The 25,566-nt window shown below is 45.0% G+C and overlaps 1 protein-coding gene across 2 annotated transcripts in view; it reads left to right on the top strand.

Moving 5' to 3' along the window:
- Positions 1-25,566, top strand: part of LOC139555965 (regulator of G-protein signaling 6-like) — a 198,797-nt gene that overhangs the window by 116,348 nt on the left and 56,883 nt on the right. Inside the window, exon 1 of one of the 2 annotated variants that reach the window (XM_071369387.1) lies at positions 22,440-22,749. The exons of the other annotated variant lie outside the window; for it this stretch is intronic. Within the exon in view, the coding sequence (XP_071225488.1) occupies positions 22,666-22,749 (84 nt within the window). The 5' untranslated portion in view covers positions 22,440-22,665. Of the gene's footprint in view, positions 1-22,439; positions 22,750-25,566 lie in introns of those variants that run through there. 2 annotated transcript variants of the gene reach the window in all.

Raw genomic sequence — 25,566 nt, 5'->3', positions numbered from 1 at the left:
TTCACCAACCCAAGGAGGACACAACACCCAACATACAGGAGTTAAACCAGAGATCCTGTAGTTATTCACCAACCCAAGGAGGACGCAGCACCCAACAAACAGGAGTTAAACCAGAGATCCTGTAGTTATTCACCAACCCAAGCAGAACACAGCACCCAACATACAGGAGTTAAACCAGAGATCCTGTAGTTAATCACCAACCCAAGCAGAACACAGCACCCAACATACAGGAGTTAAACCAGAGATCCTGTAGTTATTCACCAACCCAAGCAGAACACAGCACCCAACATACAGGAGTTAAACCAGAGATCCTGTAGTTATTCACCAACCCAAGGAAAACACAGCACCCAACATACAGGAGTTAAACCAGAGATCCTGTAGTTATTCACCAACCCAAGGAGGACGCAGCACCCAACATACAGGAGTTAAACCAGAGATCCTGTAGTTATTCACCAACCCAAGGAGAACACAGCACCCAACATACAGGAGTTAAACCAGAGATCCTGTAGTTATTCACCAACCCAAGGAGGACGCAGCACCCAACATACAGGAGTTAAACCAGAGATCCTGTAGTTATTCACCAACCCAAGGAGGACGCAGCACCCAACATACAGGAGTTAAACCAGAGATCCTGTAGTTATTCACCAACCCAAGGAGGACGCAGCACCCAACATACAGGAGTTAAACCAGAGATCCTGTGTGACCTGTAGTTATTCACCAACAGAATCTTTGACAGGAAATCCATGTGATGTTTTAAATCAAGCCATTCCTTCCCTTACTGTTATTGATCTGTGCTATGGGATAAACCCAGAGGAACCCAGAGAAGATGGGATAAACCCAGAGGAACCCAGAGGAGATGGGATAAACCCAGAGGAACCCAGAGAAGATGGGATAAACCCAGAGGAACCCAGAGGAACCCAGAGAAGATGGGATAAACCCAGAGGAACCCAGAGGAGATGGGATAAACCCAGAGGAACCCAGAGGAGATGGGATAAACCCAGAGGAAATGGGATAAACCCAGAGGAACCGAGAGGAGATGGGATAAACCCAGAGGAGATGGGATAAACCCAGAGGAACCCAGAGGAGATGGGATAAACCCAGAGGAACCCAGAGGAGATGGGGTGAACCCAGAGTAAGAGATGGGTCTGGAGATGACATTTAGAAAGGAATACAAACACAGAACTTTATTGAGCTTTAATACAAACACATAGAACTTTATTGAGCTTTAATACAAACACATATAACTTTATTGAGCTTTAATACAAAGACGTATAACTTTATTGAGCTGGAATAGAGATATAATATCCTCTTTATAAGGCAGTAATAACCCAGCCATGTGTCCTTGTTCACAGTAAAGGGTTAAAGGGTTATTAACTCAGAGGAGGCCTTAATGTCACAGTAAAAGCAGCTATGGTTTCCCACCACTTGATCACCACACACACACACACACACACACACACACACACACACACACACACACACACACACACACACGCACACTCACACAATACTCACCGGGTGATGGGCCTTCTGGTTAATGTGATAGCCTACCACTGGGTGTGTTCCAGTGGGCACAGACTTCAGTTCAACGTTTCGTTTTGATTGACTTTTGGTTGAGTTGTCAACTAACGTGAATTTAACGTGAAATCAACAAAAGATTTCTAAATGTCATTGGATTTAGCGTAAAAGTTGGGTGATAAAAAAGACAACATTTCCTTACGGTGATAACTTTTGTTCAAATCTAATCAGTTTTCCACATTGATTCAATGTTATCACATTGAATTTTTGGTTGAAATGACGTGGAAACAATGTTGATTCATCCAGTTTTTGCCCGTGGCGTCTGTGTGTGTCAAGTGTGTACGTTTGTGTGTTAGAGGCCTTCAAGGGTCCAAAAAACTGGACCCGTTCCGAAATGGACCTGGGACTTTCCCATCCGGATCTAATATGCATAAATAAATAAAATAAATATAGAGACCCGTTCCGAACCGACCCGAGAACAACTAGACCCATTCCGTATAGACCTGGTCCGATCCGATTGCGGTGAGGGAAGCAGCAGAAAAGTCCATTTTTACACTACTTTATTAAGCGGAGCTGATAAAGCACGAGGGAGAGGAGGTAGAGAGAGGTGGCGCTCTAGCAGGGGCCGTGCTGTGTGTGTTGGCTACTGTGAGTGTGAGCGAGTGACACGGAAACAGGAAGGAGGGAGAGAGAGATGAGAGACGGCAACCAACCAAGCTGACTTGCCCTATAGTAAACTAATAGCTGTCATAGCTACGTTATTTATCATCCAAAATGATTACGCAGTTACCTGTCTTGATCGCATCAAACCTGGGAGAAGTTAAGCTAACTAGTTAGCTAGCTAGGCTAATTGAGGCTGCATGCGGTTTCTCGTCCTACACGGTTAAACACCAACAACTCCGTTCAGAATATTGACTAGCAGCGTACCTGTTGGCTCTTGGTCGCTGTAGGGTATCCTTTTCCTTGTTAACTTTTAATGTCGTCGTTTTCATCTTCCGTTGATTAGATATCTCTTAACTTTTGTCGAACACTGAGGCTCTATGACTGTAGCCTGTTGCCGCTTTGACGACTTATGATTGGCCAGCAACAAACAACACTCTCGTGAATAGCAAAAAGCAGCAGCATAAATTGTAAATTTTCTCTCTCTCTCTCTTTACTGCAGGATCCACAATCTGATCTGTATGGGTCCTTTCGGACACGTCAGTTAAAATTACACATACCTATCATATCAGATCTGACCCAGACCCGTTACATTATTTAGAATTATGGGTTTTGTACGTGTGTGTGTGTGTGTGTGTGTGTGTGTGTGTGTGTGTGTGTGTGTGTGTGTGTGTGTGTGTGTGTGTGTGTGTGTGTGTGTGTGTGTGTGTGTGTGTGTGTGTGTATACGAGTGTGTGTGTGTGTGTGTGTGTACGTGTGTGTATACGAGTGTGGGTGTGTGTGTGTACGTGTGGGTGTGTGTGTGTGTACGTGTGTGTATACGACTGTGTGTGTGGGTGTGTGTATGTGTACGTGTGTGTGTACGTGTGGGTGTGTGTATGTGTACGTGTGTGTATACGACTGTGTGTGTGTACGTGTGGGTGTGTATGTGTACGTGTGTGTTTGCACACAAAGGTTAATTATTGATAGTATTCCAAGGGTAGTACACAGGCTGTGGTGAAACACGCCTTAACGTTCTGATTGGTCGTTACACAGGCTGTGGTGAAACACGCCTTAACGTTCTGATTGGTCGTTACACAGGCTGTGGTGAAACACGCCTTAACGTTCTGATTGGTCGTTACACAGGCTGTGGTGAAACACGCCTTAACGTTCTGATTGGTCGTTACACAGGCTGTGGTGAAACACGCCTTAACGTTCTGATTGGTCGTTACACAGGCTGTGGTGAAACACGCCTTAACGTTCTGATTGGTCGTTACACAGGCTGTGGTGAAACACGCCTTAACGTTCTGATTGGTCGTTACACAGGCTGTGGTGAAACACGCCTTAATGTTCTGATTGGTCGTTACACAGGCTGTGGTGAAACACGCCTTAACGTTCTGATTGGTCGTTACACAGGCTGTGGTGAAACACGCCTTAACGTTCTGATTGGTCGTTACACAGGCTGTGGTGAAACACGCCTTAACGTTCTGATTGGTCGTTACACAGGCTGTGGTGAAACACGCCTTAACGTTCTGATTGGTCGTTACACAGGCTGTGGTGAAACACGCCTTAACGTTCTGATTGGTCGTTACACAGGCTGTGGTGAAACAAGCCTTAATGTTCTGATTGGTCGTTACACAGGCTGTGGTGAAACACGCCTTAACGTTCTGATTGGTCGTTACACAGGCTGTGGTGAAACACGCCTTAATGTTCTGATTGGTCGTTACACAGGCTGTGGTGAAACACGCCTTAACGTTCTGATTGGTCGTTACACAGGCTGTGGTGAAACACGCCTTAACGTTCTGATTGGTCGTTACACAGGCTGTGGTGAAACAAGCCTTAATGTTCTGATTGGTCGTTACACAGGCTGTGGTGAAACACGCCTTAACGTTCTGATTGGTCGTTACACAGGCTGTGGTGAAACACGCCTTAATGTTCTGATTAGTCGTTACACAGGCTGTGGTGAAACACGCCTTAATGTTCTGATTGGTCGTTACACAGGCTGTGGTGAAACACGCCTTAATGTTCTGATTGGTCGTTACACAGGCTGTGGTGAAACACGCCTTAATGTTCTGATTGGTCGTTACACAGGCTGTGGTGAAACACGCCTTAACGTTCTGATTGGTCGTTACACAGGCTGTGGTGAAACACGCCTTAACGTTCTGATTGGTCGTTACACAGGCTGTGGTGAAACACGCCTTAACGTTCTGATTGGTCGTTACACAGGCTGTGGTGAAACACGCCTTAACGTTCTGATTGGTCGTTACACAGGCTGTGGTGAAACACGCCTTAACGTTCTCATTGGTCGTTACACAGGCTGTGGTGAAACACGCCTTAATGTTCTGATTGGTCGTTACACAGGCTGTGGTGAAACACGCCTTAACGTTCTGATTGGTCGTTACACAGGCTGTGGTGAAACACGCCTTAACGTTCTGATTGGTCGTTACACAGGCTGTGGTGAAACACGCCTTAACGTTCTGATTGGTCGTTACACAGGCTGTGGTGAAACACGCCTTAACGTTCTGATTGGTCGTTACACAGGCTGTGGTGAAACACGCCTTAACGTTCTGATTGGTCGTTACACAGGCTGTGGTGAAACACGCCTTAACGTTCTGATTGGTCGTTACACAGGCTGTGGTGAAACACGCCTTAACGTTCTGATTGGTCGTTACACAGGCTGTGGTGAAACACGCCTTAACGTTCTGATTGGTCGTTACACAGGCTGTGGTGAAACACGCCTTAATGTTCTGATTGGTCGTTACACAGGCTGTGGTGAAACACGCCTTAATGTTCTGATTGGTCGTTACACAGGCTGTGGTGAAACACGCCTTAACGTTCTGATTGGTCGTTACACAGGCTGTGGTGAAACACGCCTTAACGTTCTGATTGGTCGTTACACTGGCTGTGGTGAAACAAGCCTTAATGTTCTGATTGGTCGTTACACTGGCTGTGGTGAAACACGCCTTAATGTTCTGATTGGTCGTTACACAGGCTGTGGTGAAACACGCCTTAATGTTCTGATTGGTCGTTACACTGGCTGTGGTGAAACACGCCTTAACATGCATGTCCATGATGTACATACAAGACCAAGAATCCTGCTATTTCCTCCATATCTCTCTCTCTCTCTGTCTGTCTGTCTCTCTCTCATTGTCTCTGTCTCTGTCTCTCTCCCTCTGTCTCTCTCTCTCGCTGTCTGTCTCTCCCTCTCTCTCTCTGTCTCTGTCTCTCTCTGTCTCTCCCTCTGTCTCTCCCTCTGTCTCTCCCTCTCCCTCTCTCTGTCTCTCCCTCTCTCTCTCTCTCTCTCTCCCTCTCTCTGTCTCTCCCTCTCTCTGTCTCTCCATCTCTCTGTCTCTCCCTCTCTCTCTCTGTCTCTCCATCTCTCTGTCTCTCCCTCTCTCTGTCTCTCCATCTCTCTGTCTCTCCCTCTCTCTCTCTGTCTCTCCATCTCTCTGTCTCTGTCTCTCTCTGTCTCTCTCCTGTATGTTCTCCTTTTCAGGAGGGATTGTACCTGTTGTTGGTAAATCCTATGGTTGCACTATATCAGATGTTTTTTTTTTTATCTCAACACAATTGTCATAAATACTTACAGTAAGCTACACTGTGCTATTGCTGTTGGACCTTTAGCCTTAGTGGAAAGTTAGAAAAGCTCAGTGCCTGCCAGAATACTCTGGTGCTCTGAGTCCACACACTCAACCCAGTGTCTGAGTGGACCATGGAGATAAGGGCTCTCTTCTCCTGGAACAGTGCATTTGTTTCAGACTGTTTTCCTCTATCACAGCCTCTCATAGAGATCCACGTTCACAGAGAAGGAGGGTGCTCCAATATTGCTATACAAGTATATACAAAAGTATTCAGACCCATTTACCCTTTTTCTACATCATTTTTTTTTTTTTTTTTTTTACACTACAGCCTTATTCTAAAACGGATTAAATAAGAACAATTTCTCATCAATCTACACACAATACCGCATAATGACAACGAATACCTTATTTACATAAATATTCAGACCCTTTGCTATGAAACTCGAAGTTAAGCTCAGATTCATCCTGTTTCCATTGATCATCCTTGATGTTTCTACAACTTGATTGGAGTCCACCTGTGGTAAATTCAATTGATTGGATATGATTTGGAAAGGCACACACCTGTCTATATAAGGTCCCACAGTTGACAGTGCATGTCAGAGCAAAACTAAGCCATGAGGTCGAAGGAATTGTCCGTAGAGCTCCGAGACAGGATTGTGTCAAGGCATAGATCTGGGGAAGGGTATCAAAACATTTCTGCAGCATTGAAGGTCCCCAAGAGCACAGTGGCCTCCATCATTCTTAAATGGAAGAAGTTTGGAACCACCAAGACTCTTCCTAGAGCTGGCTGCCCGACCAAACTGAGCAATCAGGGGAGAAGGGCCTTGATCAGGGAGGTGACCAAGAACCCGATGGTCACTCTGATAGAGCTCCAGAGTTCCTCTGTGGAGATGGGAGAACCTTCCAGAAGGACACCCATCTCTGCAGCACTCCACCAATCAGGCCTTTATGGTAGAGTGACCAGACGGAAGCCACTCCTCAGTAAAAGGAACATGACAGCCTCTTTGGAGTTTGTCAAAAGACACTTAAAGGACTCTGAGCATGAGAAAGAAGATTCTCTGGTCTGATTAAACCAAGATTGAACTCTTTGGCCTGAATGCCAAGCCTCACGTCTGGAGGAAACCTGGCACCATCCCTACGGTGAAGCATGGTGGTGGCAGCATCATGCTGTGGGGATGTTTTTCAGCTGCAGGGACTGGGAGACTAGTCAGGATCGAGGGAAAGATGAATGGAGCAAAGTACAGCGGAATCCTTGATGAAAACCTGCTCCAGAGCACTCAGGACCTCAGACTGGGGCAAAGGTTTACCTTCCAACAGAACAACAACCCTAAGCACACAGCCAAGACAATGCAGGAGTGACTGAATGTCCTTGAGTGGCCCAGCCAGAGCCCGGACTTGAACCCGATCAAACATCTCTGGAGAGACCTGAAAATAGCTGTGCAGCAATGCTCTCCATCCAACCTGACAGAGCTTGAGAGGATCTGCGGAGAATAACTGTATTTGAGATACTCCCCAAATACAGGTGTGCCAAGCTTGTAGCGTCATACCCAAGAAGACTCGAGGCTGTAATCACTGCCAAAGGTGCTTCAACAAAGTACTGAGTAAAGGGTCTGAATACTTATGTAAATGTAATATTTCAGTTTTTAACTTTTAATACATTTGCCAAAATGTCTAAAAAGCTTTTTCTGCTTTGTCATTATGGGGTATTGTGTGTAGATTGATGAGAGAAAAAAAAATAAAAATTCCATTTTAGAAAAAGGCTGTAACGTAACAAAATGTGGAAAAAGTCGAGGGGTCTGAATACTTTCCGAATGCACTGTACATTTATACACCTTCAACCTCAAAGCTAAGGGCCATGGATGGCCTATAAGTTATGGTAGCATGGATATTATAATTGCCTCCACTAGGGAAAATCAATGGCCATATCTCCAAGTGAGGACTGGGTGATTTGTCCACCATATCTTAACAAGACGTATTTGTGCTGTCTCCCTAAGCCCAAGGATTGTGGAGGGCATATCCCCAAGGGAAAAACAGTGAAATGCTATAGTGAAGCTGGGCAATTTCTCTACCATAGCTTCTAAATGGATGTGTCCTGTCCCTAGTTTGAGGCATGTGGATGAGCTACATACAGGACAGAGAACAAGTAATGTTGGTATATTTTAGTTTTAGCCTTCATTTGTTTGGACCCCAGGAAGAGTATTTGCTGCCTTGGCAACAGCTAATTGGGATCCTTAATAAATGCAAATACAAATATATCATCATTACCTCCACTAGGGAAAACCAATGGGCAAATCTTAAAGATACTTAACTCACAAGAACATGTGGTATGCTGTGCTTTCCATTTTTGTATAATTGGGGTTGAAATATATTGTCTCAACACTTAAGGTTTTAACCTTATCCAGTTGGCCAAAATGAAAATGCTGTCAGGGAAACAAGAAAAGGTCATTCACATCACACCAAAGCCTTTTTGACAGTCCTGGTAACCTAGCTTTGATTACCTGTGTCTTGCTGAAATCCAGGTTACAGTCCAGACCTACACTATATAAACAAAAGTATGTAGACCCCCCCTTCAAATGAGTGGATTTGGCTATTTCAGTCACACTCATTGCTGACAGGTGTATAAAATCGAGCCCACAGCCATGCAATATCCATAGACAAACATTGACAGTAGAATGGCCTTGGACTCTGGAGCAGTGGAAATGATTGATGAATCACGTTTTACCATCTGGCAGTCCAACGGTCGATTCTGGGTTTGGCGGATGCCAGGAGAACGCTACCTGCCCCAATGGATAGTGCCAACTGTAAAGTTTGGTGGAGGAGGGATAATGGTCTGGGGCTGTTTTTCATGGTTTGGGCTCCTTAGTTCCAGTGAAGGGAAATCTTAAGGCTACAGCATACAATGACACTCTAGACGATTCTGTGATTCCAACTTTGTGGCAACAGTTTGGGGAAGGTCCTTTCCTGTTTCAGCATGACAATGCCCCCGTGCACAAAGAGAGGTCCATACAGAAATGGTTTGTCTAGATCGGTGTGGAAGAACTTGACTAGCCTGCACAGAGCCCTGACCTCAACCCCATAGAAAACCTTTGGAATGAATTGGAACGCCGACTGCGAGCCAGGCCTATCGCTCCCAACATCAGTGCCCGTCCTCATGAATGCTCTTGTGGCTAAATGGAAGTCCCCACAGCAATGTTCCAACATCTAGTGGAAAGCCTTCCCAGAAGAGTGGAGGCTGTTATAGCAGCAAAGGGGGGACCAACTCCATATTAATGCCCATGATTTTGGAATGAGATGTTCGATGAGCAGATGTCCACATACTTTTTTTTGTTGTGTTTTTCTGTATCCTGTATCTACTATCCATCTTTTTAAAATGTTTCATTTTTTTTATTTAACCTGTATTTAACTAGGCAAGTCAGAAATAACAAATTCTTATTTATAATGACGGCCTACCAAAAGGCAAAAGGCCTCCTGCGGGGACGGGGCCTGGGATTAAAAATAAAAACAATAAAATAAAAATATAGGACTTAAAACTTCTTATGGCTGCAATCCCGTTAACGGGATCGATATGCCAACAGCCAGTGAAAGTGCAGGGCGCCAAATTCAAACAACAGAAATCTCATAATTAAAATTCCTCAAACATACATGTATCTTATACCCTTTTAAAGGTAATCTTGTTGTTAATCCCACCAAAGTGTCCGATTTCAAATAGGCTTTTCAGCGAAAGCACCACAAACGATTATGTTAGGTCACCACCAACTCACAGAAAAATTCAGCCATTTTTCCAGCCAAAGAGAGGAGTCACAAAAAGCACAAATAGAGATAAAATTAATCACTAACCTTTGATGATCTTCATCAGATGACACTCATAGGACTTCATGTTACACAATACATATACAGTGGGGAGAACAAGTATTTGATACACTGCCGATTTTGCAGGTTTTCCTACTTACAAAGCATGTAGAGGTCTGTAATTTTTATCATAGGTACACTTCAACTGTGAGAGACGGAATCTAAAACAAAAATCCAGAAAATCACATTGTATGATTTTTAAGTAATTTATTTGCATTTTATTGCATGACATAAGTATTTGATCACCTACCAACCAGTAAGAATTCCGTCTCTCACAGACCTGTTAGTTTTTCTTTAAGAAGCCCTCCTGTTCTCCACTCATTACCTGTATTAACTGCACCTGTTTGAACTCGTTACCTGTATAAAAGACACCTGTCCACACACTCAATCAAACAGACTCCAACCTCTCCACAATGGCCAAGACCAGAGAGCTGTGTAAGGACATCAGGGATAAAATTGTAGACCTGCACAAGGCTGGGATGGGCTACAGGACAATAGGCAAGCAGCTTGGTGAGAAGGCAACAACTGTTGGCGCAATTATTAGAAAATAGAAGAAAATAGAAGAAGTTCAAGATGATGGTCAATCACCCTCGGTCTGGGGCTCCATGCAAGATCTCACCTCGTGGGGCATCAATGATCATGAGGAAGGTGAGGGATCAGCCCAGAACTACACGGCAGGACCTGGTCAATGACCTGAAGAGAGCTGGGACCACAGTCTCAAAGAAAACCATTAGTAACACACTACGCCGTCATGGATTAAAATCCTGCAGCGCACACAAGGTCCCCCTGCTCAAGCAGGCGCATGTCCAGGCCCGTCTGAAGTTTGCCAATGACCATCTGGATGATCCAGAGGAGGAATGGGAGAAGGTCATGTGGTCTGATGATTCAAAAATAGAGCTTTTTGGTCTAAACTCCACTCGCCGTGTTTGGAGGAAGAAGAAGGATGAGTACAACCCCAAGAACACCATCCCAACCGTGAAGCATGGAGGTGGAAACATCATTCTTTGGGGATGCTTTTCTGCAAAGGGGACAGGACGACTGCACCGTATTGAGGGGAGGATGGATGGGGCCATGTATTGCGAGATCTTAGCCAACAACCTCCTTCCCTCAGTAAGAGCATTGATGATGGGTCGTGGCTGGGTCTTCCGGCATGACAACGACCCGAAACACACAGCCAGGGCAACTAAGGAGTGGCTCCGTAAGAAGTATCTCAAGGTCCTGGAGTGGCCTAGCCAGTCTCCAGACCTGAACCCAATAGAAAATCTTTGGAGGGAGCTGAAAGTCCGTATTGCCCAGCGACAGCCCCGAAACCTGAAGGATCTGGAGAAGGTCTGTATGGAGGACTGGGCCAAAATCCCTGCTGCAGTGTGTGCAAACCTGGTCAAGAACTACAGGAAACGTATGATCTCTGTAATTGCAAACAAAGGATTCTGTACCAAATATTAAGTTCTGCTTTTCTGATGTATCAAATACTTATGTCATGCAATAAAATGCTAATTAATTACTTAAAAATCATACAATGTGATTTTCGGGATTTTTGTTTTAGATTCCGTCTCTCACAGTTGAAGTGTACCTATGATAAAAATTACAGACCTCTACATGCTTTGTAAGTAGGAAAATCTGCAAAATCGGCAGTGTATCAAATACTTGTTCTCCCCACTGTATGTCTTGTTCGATTAAGTTCATATTTATATCCAAAAACCTCAGTTTACATTGGCGCCATGTTCAGAAAAGCCTCCAAAATATCAGGAGAAATTGCAGAGAGCCACGTCAAATAACATAAATACTCATCATAACCTTTGATGAAAGATACATGTTTTACATAGAATTAAAGATACACGTGTTCTTAATGCAACCGCTGTGTCAGATTTCAAAAAGCTTTACGGCAAAACACAATATTCAATAATCTGAAAACAGCGTTCAGCCACAAAAGCAAGCCATACAGTTACCCGCCAAATTGTGCAGTCAACAAAACTCATAAAAAGCATTATAAATCTTCACTTACCTTTGCTGATCTTCATTGGAATGCACCCAGGACTCCCACTTCCACAAGAAATGTTTGTTTTGTTCGGTAATGTCCATCATTTATGTCCAAATAGCTATTTTTGTTTGGTAAACAAATCCAACGTCAGAAAGCGCGTTCACTAAAAGCTGACGAAATGTCCAAAAGTTCCGTAACAGTCAGTAGAAACATGTCAAACGATGTATTGAATCAATCTTTAGAATGTTTTTAACATAAATCTTGAATAACGTTCCAACCGGAGAATTACATTGACTTCAGATGAGCGATGGAACAGAGCTCCCTCTCATGTGAACGGGCATGGTCAAAGAATGGTCAGGTCATGGCAGATCAGGTCTCCCCCCCCCCCCCTTCACAGTAGAGGCATCAGACAAGGTTCTACAGACTATTGACATCTAGTGGAAGCCGTAGGAAGTGCAAACTCATCCATATCTCGCTGTGATTTTCAATAGGATCTTGGTTGAAAATCGACCAGCCTCAGAATTTCCACTTCCTGTTTGGATTTTGTCTCAGGTTTTTGCCTGCCGTATGAGTTCTGTTAAACTCACAGAAATAATTCAAACAGTTTTAGAAACTTCAGAGTGTTTTCTATCCAATACTAATAATAATATGCATATATTAGCAACTATGACTGAGGAGCAGGTCATTTACTCTGGGCACCTCTGTGCACCTTTCATCCAAGCTACTCAATACTGCCCCTGCAGCCATAAGAAGATAACACACAAGAGAGACAACACTACATAAAGAGAGACCTAAGACAACAACACAGCATGGAAGCAACACACAACACGGCAGCAGCACGACATGGTAGCAGCACAAAACATGGTTTAAACATTATTGGGCACAGACAACCGCACAAAGGGCAAGAAGGTAGAGACAACAATAAATCACGCAAAGCAGCCACAACTGTCAGTAAGAGTGTCCATGATTGAGTCTTTGAATGAAGAGATTGAGATAAAACTGTCCAGTTTGAGTGTTTGTTGCAGCTCGTTCCAGTCGCTAGCTGCAGCGAACTGAAAAGACGAGCGACCCAGGGATGTGTGTGCTTTGGGGACCTTTAACAGAATGCGACTGGCAGAAAGGATGTTGTATGTAGAGGATGAGGGCTGCAGTAGATATCTCAGATAGGGGGGAGTAAGGCCTAAGAGGGTTTTATAAATAAGCATCAACCAGTGGGTCTTGCGACGGGTATACAGAGAGGACCAGTTTACAGAGTATAGAGTGCAGTGATGTGTCCTATAAGGAGCATTGGTGGTAAATCTGATGGCCGAATGGTAAAGAACATCTAGCCAAGCACCCTTACCTGCCAATCTATAAATTACGTCTCCGTAATCTAGCATGGGTAGGATGGTCTTCTGAATCAGGGTTAGTTTGGCAGCTGGTGTGAAAGAGGAGCGATTACGATAGAGGAAACCAAGTCTAGATTTACCTTTAGCCTGCTGCTTTGATATGTGCTGAGAGAAGGACAGTTTACCTTCTAGCCATTCTCCCAAGTACTTGTATGAGGTGACTACCTCAAGCTCTGAACACTCAGAGGTAATAATCAAACCTGTGGGGAGAGGGACATTAATCTTATCAAACCACATGACCTTTGTTTTGGAGGTGTTCAGAACAAGGTTAAGGGCAGAGAAATCTTGTTGAACACTAAGAAAGCTTTGTTGTAGAGCGTTTAACACAAAATCCGGGGAGGGGCCAGCTGAGTATAAGACTGTATCATCTGCATATAAATGGATGAGAGAGCTTCCTACTCCCTGAGCTGTGTTGTTGAGGTAAATTGAGAAGAGTGTGGGGCCTAGGATTGAGCCTTGGGGTACTCCCTTGGTGACCGGCAGTGGCTGAGACAGTAGATGTTCTGACTTTATACACTGCACACTTTGAGAGAGGTAGTTAGAAAACCAGGCCAAAGACCTCTCAGAGACACCAATATTGCTTAGCCGGCCCACGAGATTGGAATGGTCTACCGTATCAAAAGCTTTGGCCAAGTCAATAAAAATAGCAGCACAACATTGCTTAGAATCAAGGGCAAAGGTGACATCATTGAGGACCTTTAAGGTTGCAGTGACACATCCATAACCTGAGCGGAAACCAGATTGCATACCAGAGAGAATACTATAGACATCAAGAAAGCCAGTTAGTTGAGTTATTTTGCCCCCTTTTGATAAACAGGGCAAAATAGAAATAGGCCTATAACAGTTGGGATCAGCTTGATCTCCCCCTTTAAATTAAGGACGCACCGTGGCTGCCTTCCAAGCAATGGGAACCTCCCCAGAGAGGAGAGACAGGTTAAAAGGTCAGAGATAGGCTTGGTGATGACAGGGGCTGCAACCTTAAAGAAGAAAGGGTCTAAACCATCTGACCCAGATGTTTTTTTGAGGGACATGGGCAGTTGTGAGGAGGAGGGTTTATTCTCCAGGTCTTTAATCGTTATCCAGAACTTCTTGGGGTTAGACCCACAGAGAGAGAACTGCTCCTTAAAGTAACTAACTTTGGCCTTCTGGATAGCCTGAGTGCACTTATTTCTTATTTTCCTGAACGAGAGCGTCAGCCTGGGTATGCGTGTGACGAGCCTTTCGCCAAATGCAATTCTTGAGGTGGAGTAACTCCGCAAGATCACGGTCGAACCAGGGGCTGAACCTGTTTTTAATTCAACATTTCTTTATGGGGGTGTATTTGTTAACAATACCACTGAAAATATTAAAAAGAAGGTCCAAGCTGATTCTATATCATTTTTCAGAGGCCAGGTCATGAAGGAACGCTTTCTCATTAAAGTTTTTTAGTAAGCATCTATGACAAATCAGGACAGGTCGTTTAACTGAGCAGCCATTACGAACACAGGCTGTAAAACAGTGATCACTAAGGTCATTACAGAAAACACCAGACTGATACCTATCAGGATTATTTGTGAGGATAACATAGAGGAGAGTAGCCTTTTCTGGGAGTTTGGAGTCATACCTTGTGAGATTGTTAATAATCAGAGAAAGGGAGTCCCATTGTTTTAAGACTTTGTCAGGTGGTTTAAGCATGTCCCGTTTTAGCTCACCTAGTAGGCAGGACAAATTCAAATTTAGTGTAAGGGGCCAGGAGAGAGCTTAGGGCAGGTAGGGTACAGGCCGGTGCTGATGGAGGACGATAGCACCCAGCAACAGTCAACAAAGAGCTATTTGAAAGTTTAATACTTAAAACCAGCAAATCAAATTGTTTGGGGACAGACTTGGTGGAGACAACCTGAGCACTGAAGGTGATCCTTGGTAAAGATTGCCATTCCCCCACCTTTGGAAGATCTGTCTTGCCGAGAAAGGTTAACATCAGTATTCACCACATTCACCACGTCGCAGTAATGACCAACACATCTGGATTGGAGCTGTGAACCCACACTTTCAATTTATCCATTTTAGGTAATAAGCTTCTAGTGTTAACGTGCAGAAAACCCAGGCTTTTACGAGAGCAGAAATCAGTGAAGCAGATATCAGAGCACAAGTCAGAATTGGGGCTAGCAATAGTAGATGGGTCAGGGTGTACATTTCCAGATATCATCAGCAATAATACAATCAGGGCACGGCAGAGGACAGGGAGAGCTCTGCAGTGTTGATTTATGACATTTGAATGTGCATTAGATGGCAACAAGATCATATTGTACAGCAATTTCATCAGGTAACATGAATACAAAGCCGACCAGAGGTGGTTGGAATAGGATGGGAGGCCAAAAGTCTGTGTAACCATCTACCCTCTCTGGCCTCATTGGATCAGTCTGTTCCCTTAACCCTCAATCTCTCTCTCTCCCTTAACCCTCAATCTCTCTCTCTCCCTTAACCCTCAATCTCTCTCTCTTTTAACCCTCAATCTCTCTCTCTCCCTTAACCCTCAATCTCTCTCTCCCTTAACCCTCAATCTCTCTCTCCCTTAACCCTCAATCTCTCTCTCCCTTAACCCTCAATCTCTCTCTCTCCCTTAACCCTCAATCTCTCTCTCTCCTTTAACCCTCCATCTCTCTCTCTCTCCTTTAACCCTCCATCTCTCTCTCTCTCCCTTAACCCTCAATCTCTCTCTCTCCTTTCACCCTCCATCTCTCTCTCTCTCTCCCTTAATCCTCAATCTCTCTCTCTCCTTTCACCCTCCATCTCTCTCTCTCCCTTCACCCTCTCTCACTCTCTCTCTTTTCTCTCAATGGCTGCAGTTCAAACTCATAAAAGACACACCCTTATCCACTTACCCTCGCCTTATGCCCTTGGGGGAATCCCCCGTCGCCATCTTGTAGGGCGGTCCAAATGATTAGCCAAACAAGGGAAGTTTGCAAAGTAAACCCCTCAGCCATCGTTTTCAGTTGAGTTTGCGAGTGTGCAAATATGTTCCCATCCGGGGCCTGAAACTCCCCATAATTTAATTTGCGATGATTGCAGGCTAATGTTAGTTAGCTAATTCATTTGCTAGCTATCATACAGTAGGTGTATATTAATAATTCTATATTTAATATAAGTAGACATGCACTCATAATTGACCGCATATAAAAGCACCCACAACCTTCGCTGGATGAACGAGTGAGGAATTTACGGCCAACGGCGGTCCGTTTAAAAATAATTCCTTCCTCCATTGCCCCCTCGCCCTGCAAGTGTACACTCGTCAGATGTCATGATACGTCATCAGAAGTGTCCACTTAATTTGAGGGCTGAGGGGATAGGGTGTGTCTTTTAAGTGTTTGGACCGCAACCAAAGTCTCTCTCCCTTTACCCTCCATTAAGTTGTCCTCGGATTTCAAAGACTCCACATTCTACCCTGTCTGTCTGTGAGACAATCCAACCTGTCTGTCTCTGCTTCTGATCAATGCTTTAGTCAGTCCAGCCCTGACAGTGTGGTTCAACTGTGAGGGTCAGCTTTTGTTCAAAGGACTTCATCTCTACTACTGTCAGAGGCCAATGTTTGCACCTGTCATATCCTTTCTCTCTCCCTCTCTCTCGATTTATTTCTCTCTCTCCTCTGCTGCAGTGTGGTTCAGCACAGAGTGCCAGGCCTTTGTTCAAACAGCTTCAACTCCTCAAAGTCTCTCTGCTACCCTTAGATCTTCCTCCCTCTGAGCTCTGAGCTCCATTACAACGGTCCGAGACCTCACAGTGTGGTGGAACTGATCTCTGTCTGATCTGTGATCCTGTATATAGGCTGTGATCAACAGGAGGTTGATGGCAACTTAATTGAGAAGGACGGGCTCGTGGTAATGACAGGAGTGGAATCGGTGGAATGGTATCAAACACATGGTTTCCATGGCTTCTAGATGTTTGATGCCATTCCATACGCTCCGTTCCGGGTCTTTCATTATGAGCCTGTTTTCCCATCAGCAGCCTCCACTGTTGTGATCCTACCTACATCTGTGGTGTAGGATGTCTGCTTAAATGCAGGACTGTGGAGATTGAGTCTATAGTTTATAGCCTGGTGACATGGAATTTCTCAACAATAACTCAATGCAAGCAGCACACAGTGTTCTCAGTACAAGGCTCAGTCGTAACATTGAGGAGCCTCCTCAGTACGCCCACAAACTCTCATAGTCTATTCAGCTATCGGCACAAGTTGTCCAAACTCCGTGTAATACACCGTAGGATCTACTCAGAGATGAGGGTCCTTGAAAACTTTTTACATGTAAAAAAAAAACGACGGAATGACACAAACAATATGGCTGAGAGATGTACAATAGCTGTTTCCCTACAAGGCTGGACTCTCCATTCCATTGTTTATCCCTGGGGAATACCACGGCCAAGATGCGACTGGATTTGAGTTAGATTGAGAATCGTAACTGTAAATGATGCCACACACAGTACTTTTACCATTGGAACCCCATTTCCTACAATTACATGGAGATGAATTGTGATGAGGTCTGACAACATACCTGTGCAGTCTTTGATCCTTTAGAAGTCTCCTACTGTAACAGTTAAACATGTATCCCAAAAGCCACCCTATTCCCTACATAGTACACTACTTTTGATCAGAGCCCTATTCCCTATATAGTGCACTACTACTATAGACCAGAGCCCTATTCCCTACATAGTACACTACTTTTGATCAGAGCCCAATAGGGACACCATAGGGCTCTGGTCAAAAGTAGTGTGGGCCTCCCGGGTGGCGCAGTGGTCTAGGGCACTGCTTCGTAGTGCTAGCTCTGCCACCAGACACTCTGGGTTCGCGCCCAGGCTCTGTCGCAGCCGGCCGCGAACCGGGAGGTCCGTGGGACGACGCACAATTGGCCTAGCGTCGTCCGGGTTAGGGAGGGTTTGGCCGGTAGGGATATCCTTGTCTCATCGCGCACTAGCGACTCCTGTGGCGGGCCGGGTGCAGTGCGCGCTAACCAAGGTCGCTAGGTGTATGGTGTTTCCTCCGACACATTGGTGCGGCTGGCTTCCGGGTTGGAGGCGCGCTGTGTTAGGTTGTGTTTCGGAGGACGCATGGCTTTCGACCTTCGTCTCTCCCGAGCCCGTACGGGAGTTGTAGCGATGAGACAAGATAGTAACTACTAGCAATTGGATACCACGAAAATGGGGAGAAAAGGGGGTCAAATAAAAAAATTGAAAAAAAAGTAGTGTACTATGTAGGGAATAGGGCTCTGGTCTATAGTAGTGCACTATATAGGGAATAGGGCTCTGGTCTATAGTAGTGCACTATATAGGGAATAGGGCTCTGGTCTATAGTAGTGCACTATATAGGGAATAGGGCCCTGGTCTATAGTAGTGCACTATGTAGGGAATAGGGCTCTGGTCTATATTAGTGCACTATGTAGGGAATAAGGCTCTGGTCAATAGTAGTGGACTATATAGGGAATAAGGCTCTGGTCAATAGTAGTGGTCTATGTAGGGAATAAGGCTCTGGTCAATAGTAGTGGACTATGTAGGGAATAAGGCTCTGGTCAATAGTAGTGGACTATGTAGGGAATAAGGCTCTGGTCAATAGTAGTGGACTATGTAGGGAATAAGGCTCTGGTCAATAGTAGTGGTCTATGTAGGGAATAAGGCTCTGGTCAATAGTAGTGGTCTATGTAGGGAATAAGGCTCTGGTCAATAGTAGTGGACTATGTAGGGAATAAGGCTCTGGTCAATAGTAGTGGACTATGTAGGGAATAAGGCTCTGGTCAATAGTAGTGGTCTATGTAGGGAATAAGGCTCTGGTCAATAGTAGTGGACTATGTAGGGAATAAGGCTCTGGTCAATAGTAGTGGACTATGTAGGGAATAAGGCTCTGGTCAATAGTAGTGGTCTATGTAGGGAATAAGGCTCTGGTCAATAGTAGTGGACTATGTAGGGAATAAGGCTCTGGTCAATAGTAGTGGTCTATGTAGGGAATAAGGCTCTGGTCAATAGTAGTGGTCTATGTAGGGAATAAGGCTCTGGTCAATAGTAGTGGACTATGTAGGGAATAAGGCTCTGGTCAATAGTAGTGGACTATGTAGGGAATAAGGCTCTGGTCAATAGTAGTGGTCTATGTAGGGAATAAGGCTCTGGTCAATAGTAGTGGTCTATGTAGGGAATAAGGCTCTGGTCAATAGTAGTGGACTATGTAGGGAATAAGGCTCTGGTCAATAGTAGTGGTCTATGTAGGGAATAAGGCTCTGGTCAATAGTAGTGGACTATGTAGGGAATAAGGCTCTGGTCAATAGTAGTGGACTATGTAGGGAATAAGGCTCTGGTCAATAGTAGTGGTCTATGTAGGGAATAAGGCTCTGGTCAATAGTAGTGGACTATGTAGGGAATAAGGCTCTGGTCAATAGTAGTGGACTATGTAGGGAATAAGGCTCTGGTCAATAGTAGTGGTCTATGTAGGGAATAAGGCTCTGGTCAATAGTAGTGGTCTATGTAGGGAATAAGGCTCTGGTCAATAGTAGTGGTCTATATATGGAATAAGGCTCTGGTCAATAGTAGTGGACTATGAAGGGAGTAGTGGTCCATTCGGGATGCACAGATTTGTTTGTCTCTCTCATCGATTGCAATAAAGATGAGCCGGATTGATTATTACCCAGGGAGCCATTGGCCCTGTGTTCACACTGCTCTGTCTTCCTCTCTCTTCCTCTGTTTTCCTTTGTCTTCCTCTCTCTCATCCTCTGTCTCCCTCTCTCCCTTTATCTTCCTGTCTTCCTCTCTCTTCCTGTATTTCTCTTTATTCCTCCCCTCCTCTGTCTTCCTGTCTTCCCCTCTCTTCCTCTCTCTTCCTCTGTCTTCCTATCTTCCTCTCCCTCTCTCTTCCTCTGTCCTCCTCTGTCCTCCTTGGTCTATAGTAGTGCACGATATAGGGAATAAGGCTCTGGTCAATAGTAGTGAACTATAAAGGGAGTAGGGGACCATTCGGGATGCACAGATTTGTTTGTCTCTTTCATCGTTTGCAAAAAAAGATGTGCCGGATTGATTATTACCCAGGGAGCCATTGGCCCTGTGTTCACACTGCTCTGTCTTCCTCTGTCTTCCTCTCTCTTCCTCTGTCTTCCTTTGTCTTCCTCTCTCTCATCCTCGGTCTTCCTCTGTCTTCCCCTCTCTCATCCTCTGTCTTCCTCTGTCTTCCTCTGTCTTCCTTTGTCTTCCTATCTTCGTCTGTCTTGCTCTCTCTTCCTGTCTGTCTCTCTTCCTCTGTGTTGCTCTCTCTTCCTATCTCCCTCTCTCTTCCTCTGTCTTCCTCTCTCTTCCTGTCTTCCTTTCTCTTCCTCTCTCTTTCTCTGTCTTCCTCTCTCTCATCCTCTCTCTTCCTCTGTCTTCCTCTCTCTTCCTGTCTTCCTCTCTTCCTCTTTCTTCCTGTCTTCCTCTGTCTTCCTCTCTTCCCGTCTTCCTCTCTCTTCCCGTCTTCCTTTCTCTTCCTCTCTTTTCCTCTGTCTTCCTCTCTACTCCTGTTTTCCTCTGTTTTCCTCTCTCTTCTCTTCCTGTCTTCCTCTGTCTTCCTCTCTCCTCTCTTTCGGTCTTCCTCTCACTAGCTCTCTGCCCAGCGAGGTCGTGCAAGATTGAGGTTGAAATTGGACGTCAATCCATGTCCTGAAGACGTCGGGAAATGCCTTGAAAACCTGCCACTAGGGAGAAACAGTGGGCACTATTACCGTCAAGCAGGCTTGGAAGTTGTGGACGGGGTGGTGGACGGGGTGGAGGACTGGGTGGTGTACTGCGTGGTGGACGGGGTGTGGACGGGGCGGTGGATGGGGCGGTGGACGGGACGGTGGACGGGACGGTGGACGGGGCGGTGGACGGGGTGTGGACGGGTGGTGGACGGGGTGTGGACGGGGTGTGGACGGGTGGTGGACGGGGTGTGGACGGGGTGTGGACGGGGTGTGGACGGGGTGTGGACGGGTGGTGGACGGGGTGGTGGACGGGGTGGTGGACGGGGTGGTGGACGGGGTGGTGGACGGGGTGTGGACGGGTGGTGGACGGGGTGGAGGACTGGGTGGAGGACTGGGTGTGGACGGGGCGGTGGACGGGGCGGTGGACGGGGTGTGGACGGGGTGTGGACGGGTGGTGGACGGGGTGTGGACGGGGTGGAGGACTGGGTGGTGGACGGGGTGTCGACGGGGTGTCGGACGGGGCGGTGGACGGGGCGGTGGACGGGGCGGTGGATGGGGCGGTGGATGGGTGGTGGACGGGACGGTGGACGGGGCGGTGGACGGGGCGGTGTACTGGGTGGTGTACTGCGTGGTGGACGGGGCGGTGGATGGGGCGGTGGATGGGTGGTGGACGGGGTGTGGACGGGTGGTGGACGGGGTGGTGGACGGGGCGGTGGATGGGCGGTGGACGGGGCGGTGGATAGGTGGTGGACGGGACGGTGGACGGGGCGGTGGACGGGGCGGTGGATGGGTGGTGGACGGGACGGTGGACGGGGCGGTGGATGGGTGGTGGATGGGGCGGTGGACGGGGCGGTGGACGGGGCGGTGGACGGGACGGTGGACGAATTTTGGGGCTTAACAATGGGAACATTCTGACGTTTGGGGCTTAACAATGGGAACATTCAGAAGTTTGGGGTTTAACAATGGGAACATACTGAAGTTTGGGGCTTAACAATGGGAACATACTGAAGTTTGGTGTTTAACAATGGGAACATACTGAAGTTTGGGGTTTAACAATGGGAACATACTGAAGTTTGGGGTTTAACAATGGGAACATACTGAAGTTTGGGGCTTAACAATGGGAACATACTGAAATTTGGGGCTTAACAATGGGAACATACTGAAGTTTGGGGTTTAACAATGGGAACACACTGAAGTTTGGGGCTTAACAATGGGAACACAATGAAGTTTGGGGCTTAACAATGGGAACATACTGAAGTTTGGGGTTTAACAATGGGAAAATACTGAAGTTTGGGGTTTAACAATGGGAACATAATGAAGTTTGGGGCTTAACAATGGGAACATAATGAAGTTTGGGGTTTAACAATGGGAACATAATGAAGTTTGGGGCTTAACAATGGGAACATACTGAAGTTTGGGGTTCTCAATAGGGGGGGCACTGTTTTCACTTTGTAAAAAATCGTTTCCAAATTAAACTGCCTCGTACTCAATTCTTGCTCGTACAATATGCATATTATTATTACTATTGGATAGAAAACACTCTCTAGTTTCTAAAACCGTTTGAATTATATCTGTGAGTAAAACAGAACTAATTTTGCAGCAAACTTCCTGTCAGGAACTGAATAATCTGAAATCGGGAGCTCTGTTCCAGGGTCAGACTATTATTTTGCATGAAATCTATGGGTCTACATGCACTGCATACGCCTTCCACTAGATGTCAGTAGGCAGTGAGAATTGGAATGGGGTGTATAGCTCTATCTGAGGCCGAACAAGAGCTCTTGGAACGGTGGGTGTAGTCTTTTCACCGTTCGGCTTGGCGCGAGACAGACCTCAGGATTGCGTTCTGAAAAGCTTTCGTTATAGACGTTAGATATATCCGGCTCTGATTTTATTTGATATATGTGTTAAAAACATCATCAACTAGTTATATTAATTCGACTTATATCAGTTTATATCAGTTTATTCCGATTTTCGGTATTTTCTTTGTTATGCGTTCTGGTGAGTTGGACACTTCTGTGGCGCATGGCCAGCTTTGTTAGCTAATTCGACAGATGAAGACGACATTCTACAACCGAACAATGATTATTCTGGACAAAGGACAACTTGTACAAGATTCTGATGGAAGATCATCAAAAGTAGGAACAATTTCTGTCGAAAATGTTTAGACTTATATTCCGCCATTATTTTGGGCGCTGTCTCGCTATAACGTAAGCTGTATGTCGTACTAACGTTATTTAAAAAAATCTAACACAGCGGTTGCATTAAGAACTAGTGTATCTTTCATTTGCTGTCCAACCTGTATTTTTTTGTAAAGCTTATGATTAGTTATTTGATTAGATGATGTGAGTGTCAGAAATATATCCGGATTATTTTGTGCAGTTTGGCTACGTATTCACATTGTTCAACCACGAATTGTACCGCTAAATATGCACATTTTCGAACAAACCATATATGTATTGTGTAATATGATGTTATAGGACTGTCATTTGATGAAGTTTGAGAAGGTTAGTGAAAAAATGTATATCTTTTGCTGGTTTATTCGCTATCGCTAACGTGCCTTGAATGAATGCGGTTGTGTGGTAGGCTATTGTAGTAAGCTAATATAATGCTATATTGTGTTTTCGCTGTAAAACACTTAAAAAATCTGAAATATTGGCTGGATTCACAAGATGTTTGTCTTTCATTTGCTGTATTTTTCATAAATGTATTATGATGAGTATTTAGGTATTTCACGTTGGTTTCTGTAGTTATTCTAGCTGCTATGGTGAGATTTTGTGATGGTGGCTGCAATGTAAAACTATGATTTATACCTGAAATATGCACATTTTTCGAACAAAACATATGCTATACAATAAATCTGTTATAAGACTGTCATCTGATGAAGTTGTTTCTTGGTTAGAAACTATTTATATCTTTATTTGGTCGAATTTGTGATAGCTACCTACGCAGTAAAAAAATGGTGAAAATATGCGGTTGGGTCTTTTGCTATCGTGGTTAGCTAATAGAAATACATATTGTGTTTTCCCTGTAAAACATTAAAAAAATTGGAAACGATGGCTGGATTCACAAGATGTGTATCTTTCATCTGGTGTCTTGGACTTGTGATTTCATGATATTTAGATGCTAGTATTTACTTGTGGCGCTATGCTAGGCTATGCTAGTCAGCTTTTTTACTGATGAGGGTGAGTACCAAGTAGAGGTTAACAATGAGAACATACTGAAGTTTGGGGTTTAACAATGAGAACATACTGAAGTTTGGGGTTTAACAATGGGAACATACTGAAGTTTGGGGTTTAACAATGGGAACATTCTGACGTTTGGGGCTTAACAATGGGAACATTTTGACGTTTGGGGCTTAACAATGGGAACATTCTGACGTTTGGGGCTTAACAATGGGAACATTTTGACGTTTGGGGCTTAACAATGGGAACATTTTGACGTTTGGGGCTTAACAATGGGAACATTTTGACGTTTGGGGCTTAACAATGGGAACATTCTGACGTTTGGGGCTTAACAATGGGAACATACTGACGTTTGGGGCTTAACAATGGGAACATACTGACGTTTGGGGCTTAACAATGGGAACATTCTGACGTTTGGGGCTTAACAATGGGAACATTTTGACGTTTGGGGCTTAACAATGGGAACATTTTGACGTTTGGGGCTTAACAATGGGAACATTCTGACGTTTGGGGCTTAACAATGGGAACATTCTGACGTTTGGGGCTTAACAATGGGAACATTCTGACGTTTGGGGCTTAACAATGGGAACATTCTGACGTTTGGGGCTTAACAATGGGAACATTTTGACGTTTGGGGCTTAACAATGGGAACATTCTGACGTTTGGGGCTTAACAATGGGAACATTCTGACGTTTGGGGCTTAACAATGGGAACATTTTGACGTTTGGGGCTTAACAATGGGAACATTTTGACGTTTGGGGCTTAACAATGGGAACATTCTGACGTTTGGGGCTTAACAATGGGAACATTTTGACGTTTGGGGCTTAACAATGGGAACATTCTGACGTTTGGGGCTTAACAATGGGAACATTCTGACGTTTGGGGCTTAACAATGGGAACATTCTGACGTTTGGGGCTTAACAATGGGAACATTCTGACGTTTGGGGCTTAACAATGGGAACATTTTGACGTTTGGGGCTTAACAATGGGAACATTCTGACGTTTGGGGCTTAACAATGGGAACATTTTGACGTTTGGGGCTTAACAATGGGAACATTCTGACGTTTGGGGCTTAACAATGGGAACATTCTGACGTTTGGGGCTTAACAATGGGAACATTCTGACGTTTGGGGCTTAACAATGGGAACATTCTGACGTTTGGGGCTTAACAATGGGAACATTCTGACGTTTGGGGCTTAACAATGGGAACATTCTGACGTTTGGGGCTTAACAATGGGAACATTCTGACGTTTGGGGCTTAACAATGGGAACATTCTGACGTTTGGGGCTTAACAATGGGAACATTCTGACGTTTGGGGCTTAACAATGGGAACATTCTGACGTTTGGGGCTTAACAATGGGAACATTCTGACGTTTGGGGCTTAACAATGGGAACATTCTGACGTTTGGGGCTTAACAATGGGAACATACTGACGTTTGGGGCTTAACAATGGGAACATTCTGACGTTTGGGGCTTAACAATGGGAACATTCTGACGTTTGGGGCTTAACAATGGGAACATACTGACGTTTGGGGCTTAACAATGGGAACATTCTGACGTTTGGGGCTTAACAATGGGAACATTCTGACGTTTGGGGCTTAACAATGGGAACATTCTGACGTTTGGGGCTTAACAATGGGAACATACTGACGTTTGGGGCTTAACAATGGGAACATTCTGACGTTTGGGGCTTAACAATGGGAACATACTGACGTTTGGGGCTTAACAATGGGAACATTCTGACGTTTGGGGCTTAACAATGGGAACAT

This window comes from Salvelinus alpinus, chromosome 27 (assembly GCF_045679555.1).
Source record: "Salvelinus alpinus chromosome 27, SLU_Salpinus.1, whole genome shotgun sequence".
NCBI classification, from domain to species: domain Eukaryota; kingdom Metazoa; phylum Chordata; class Actinopteri; order Salmoniformes; family Salmonidae; genus Salvelinus; species Salvelinus alpinus.
This window is presented reverse-complemented; position numbering and strand designations above follow the sequence as displayed.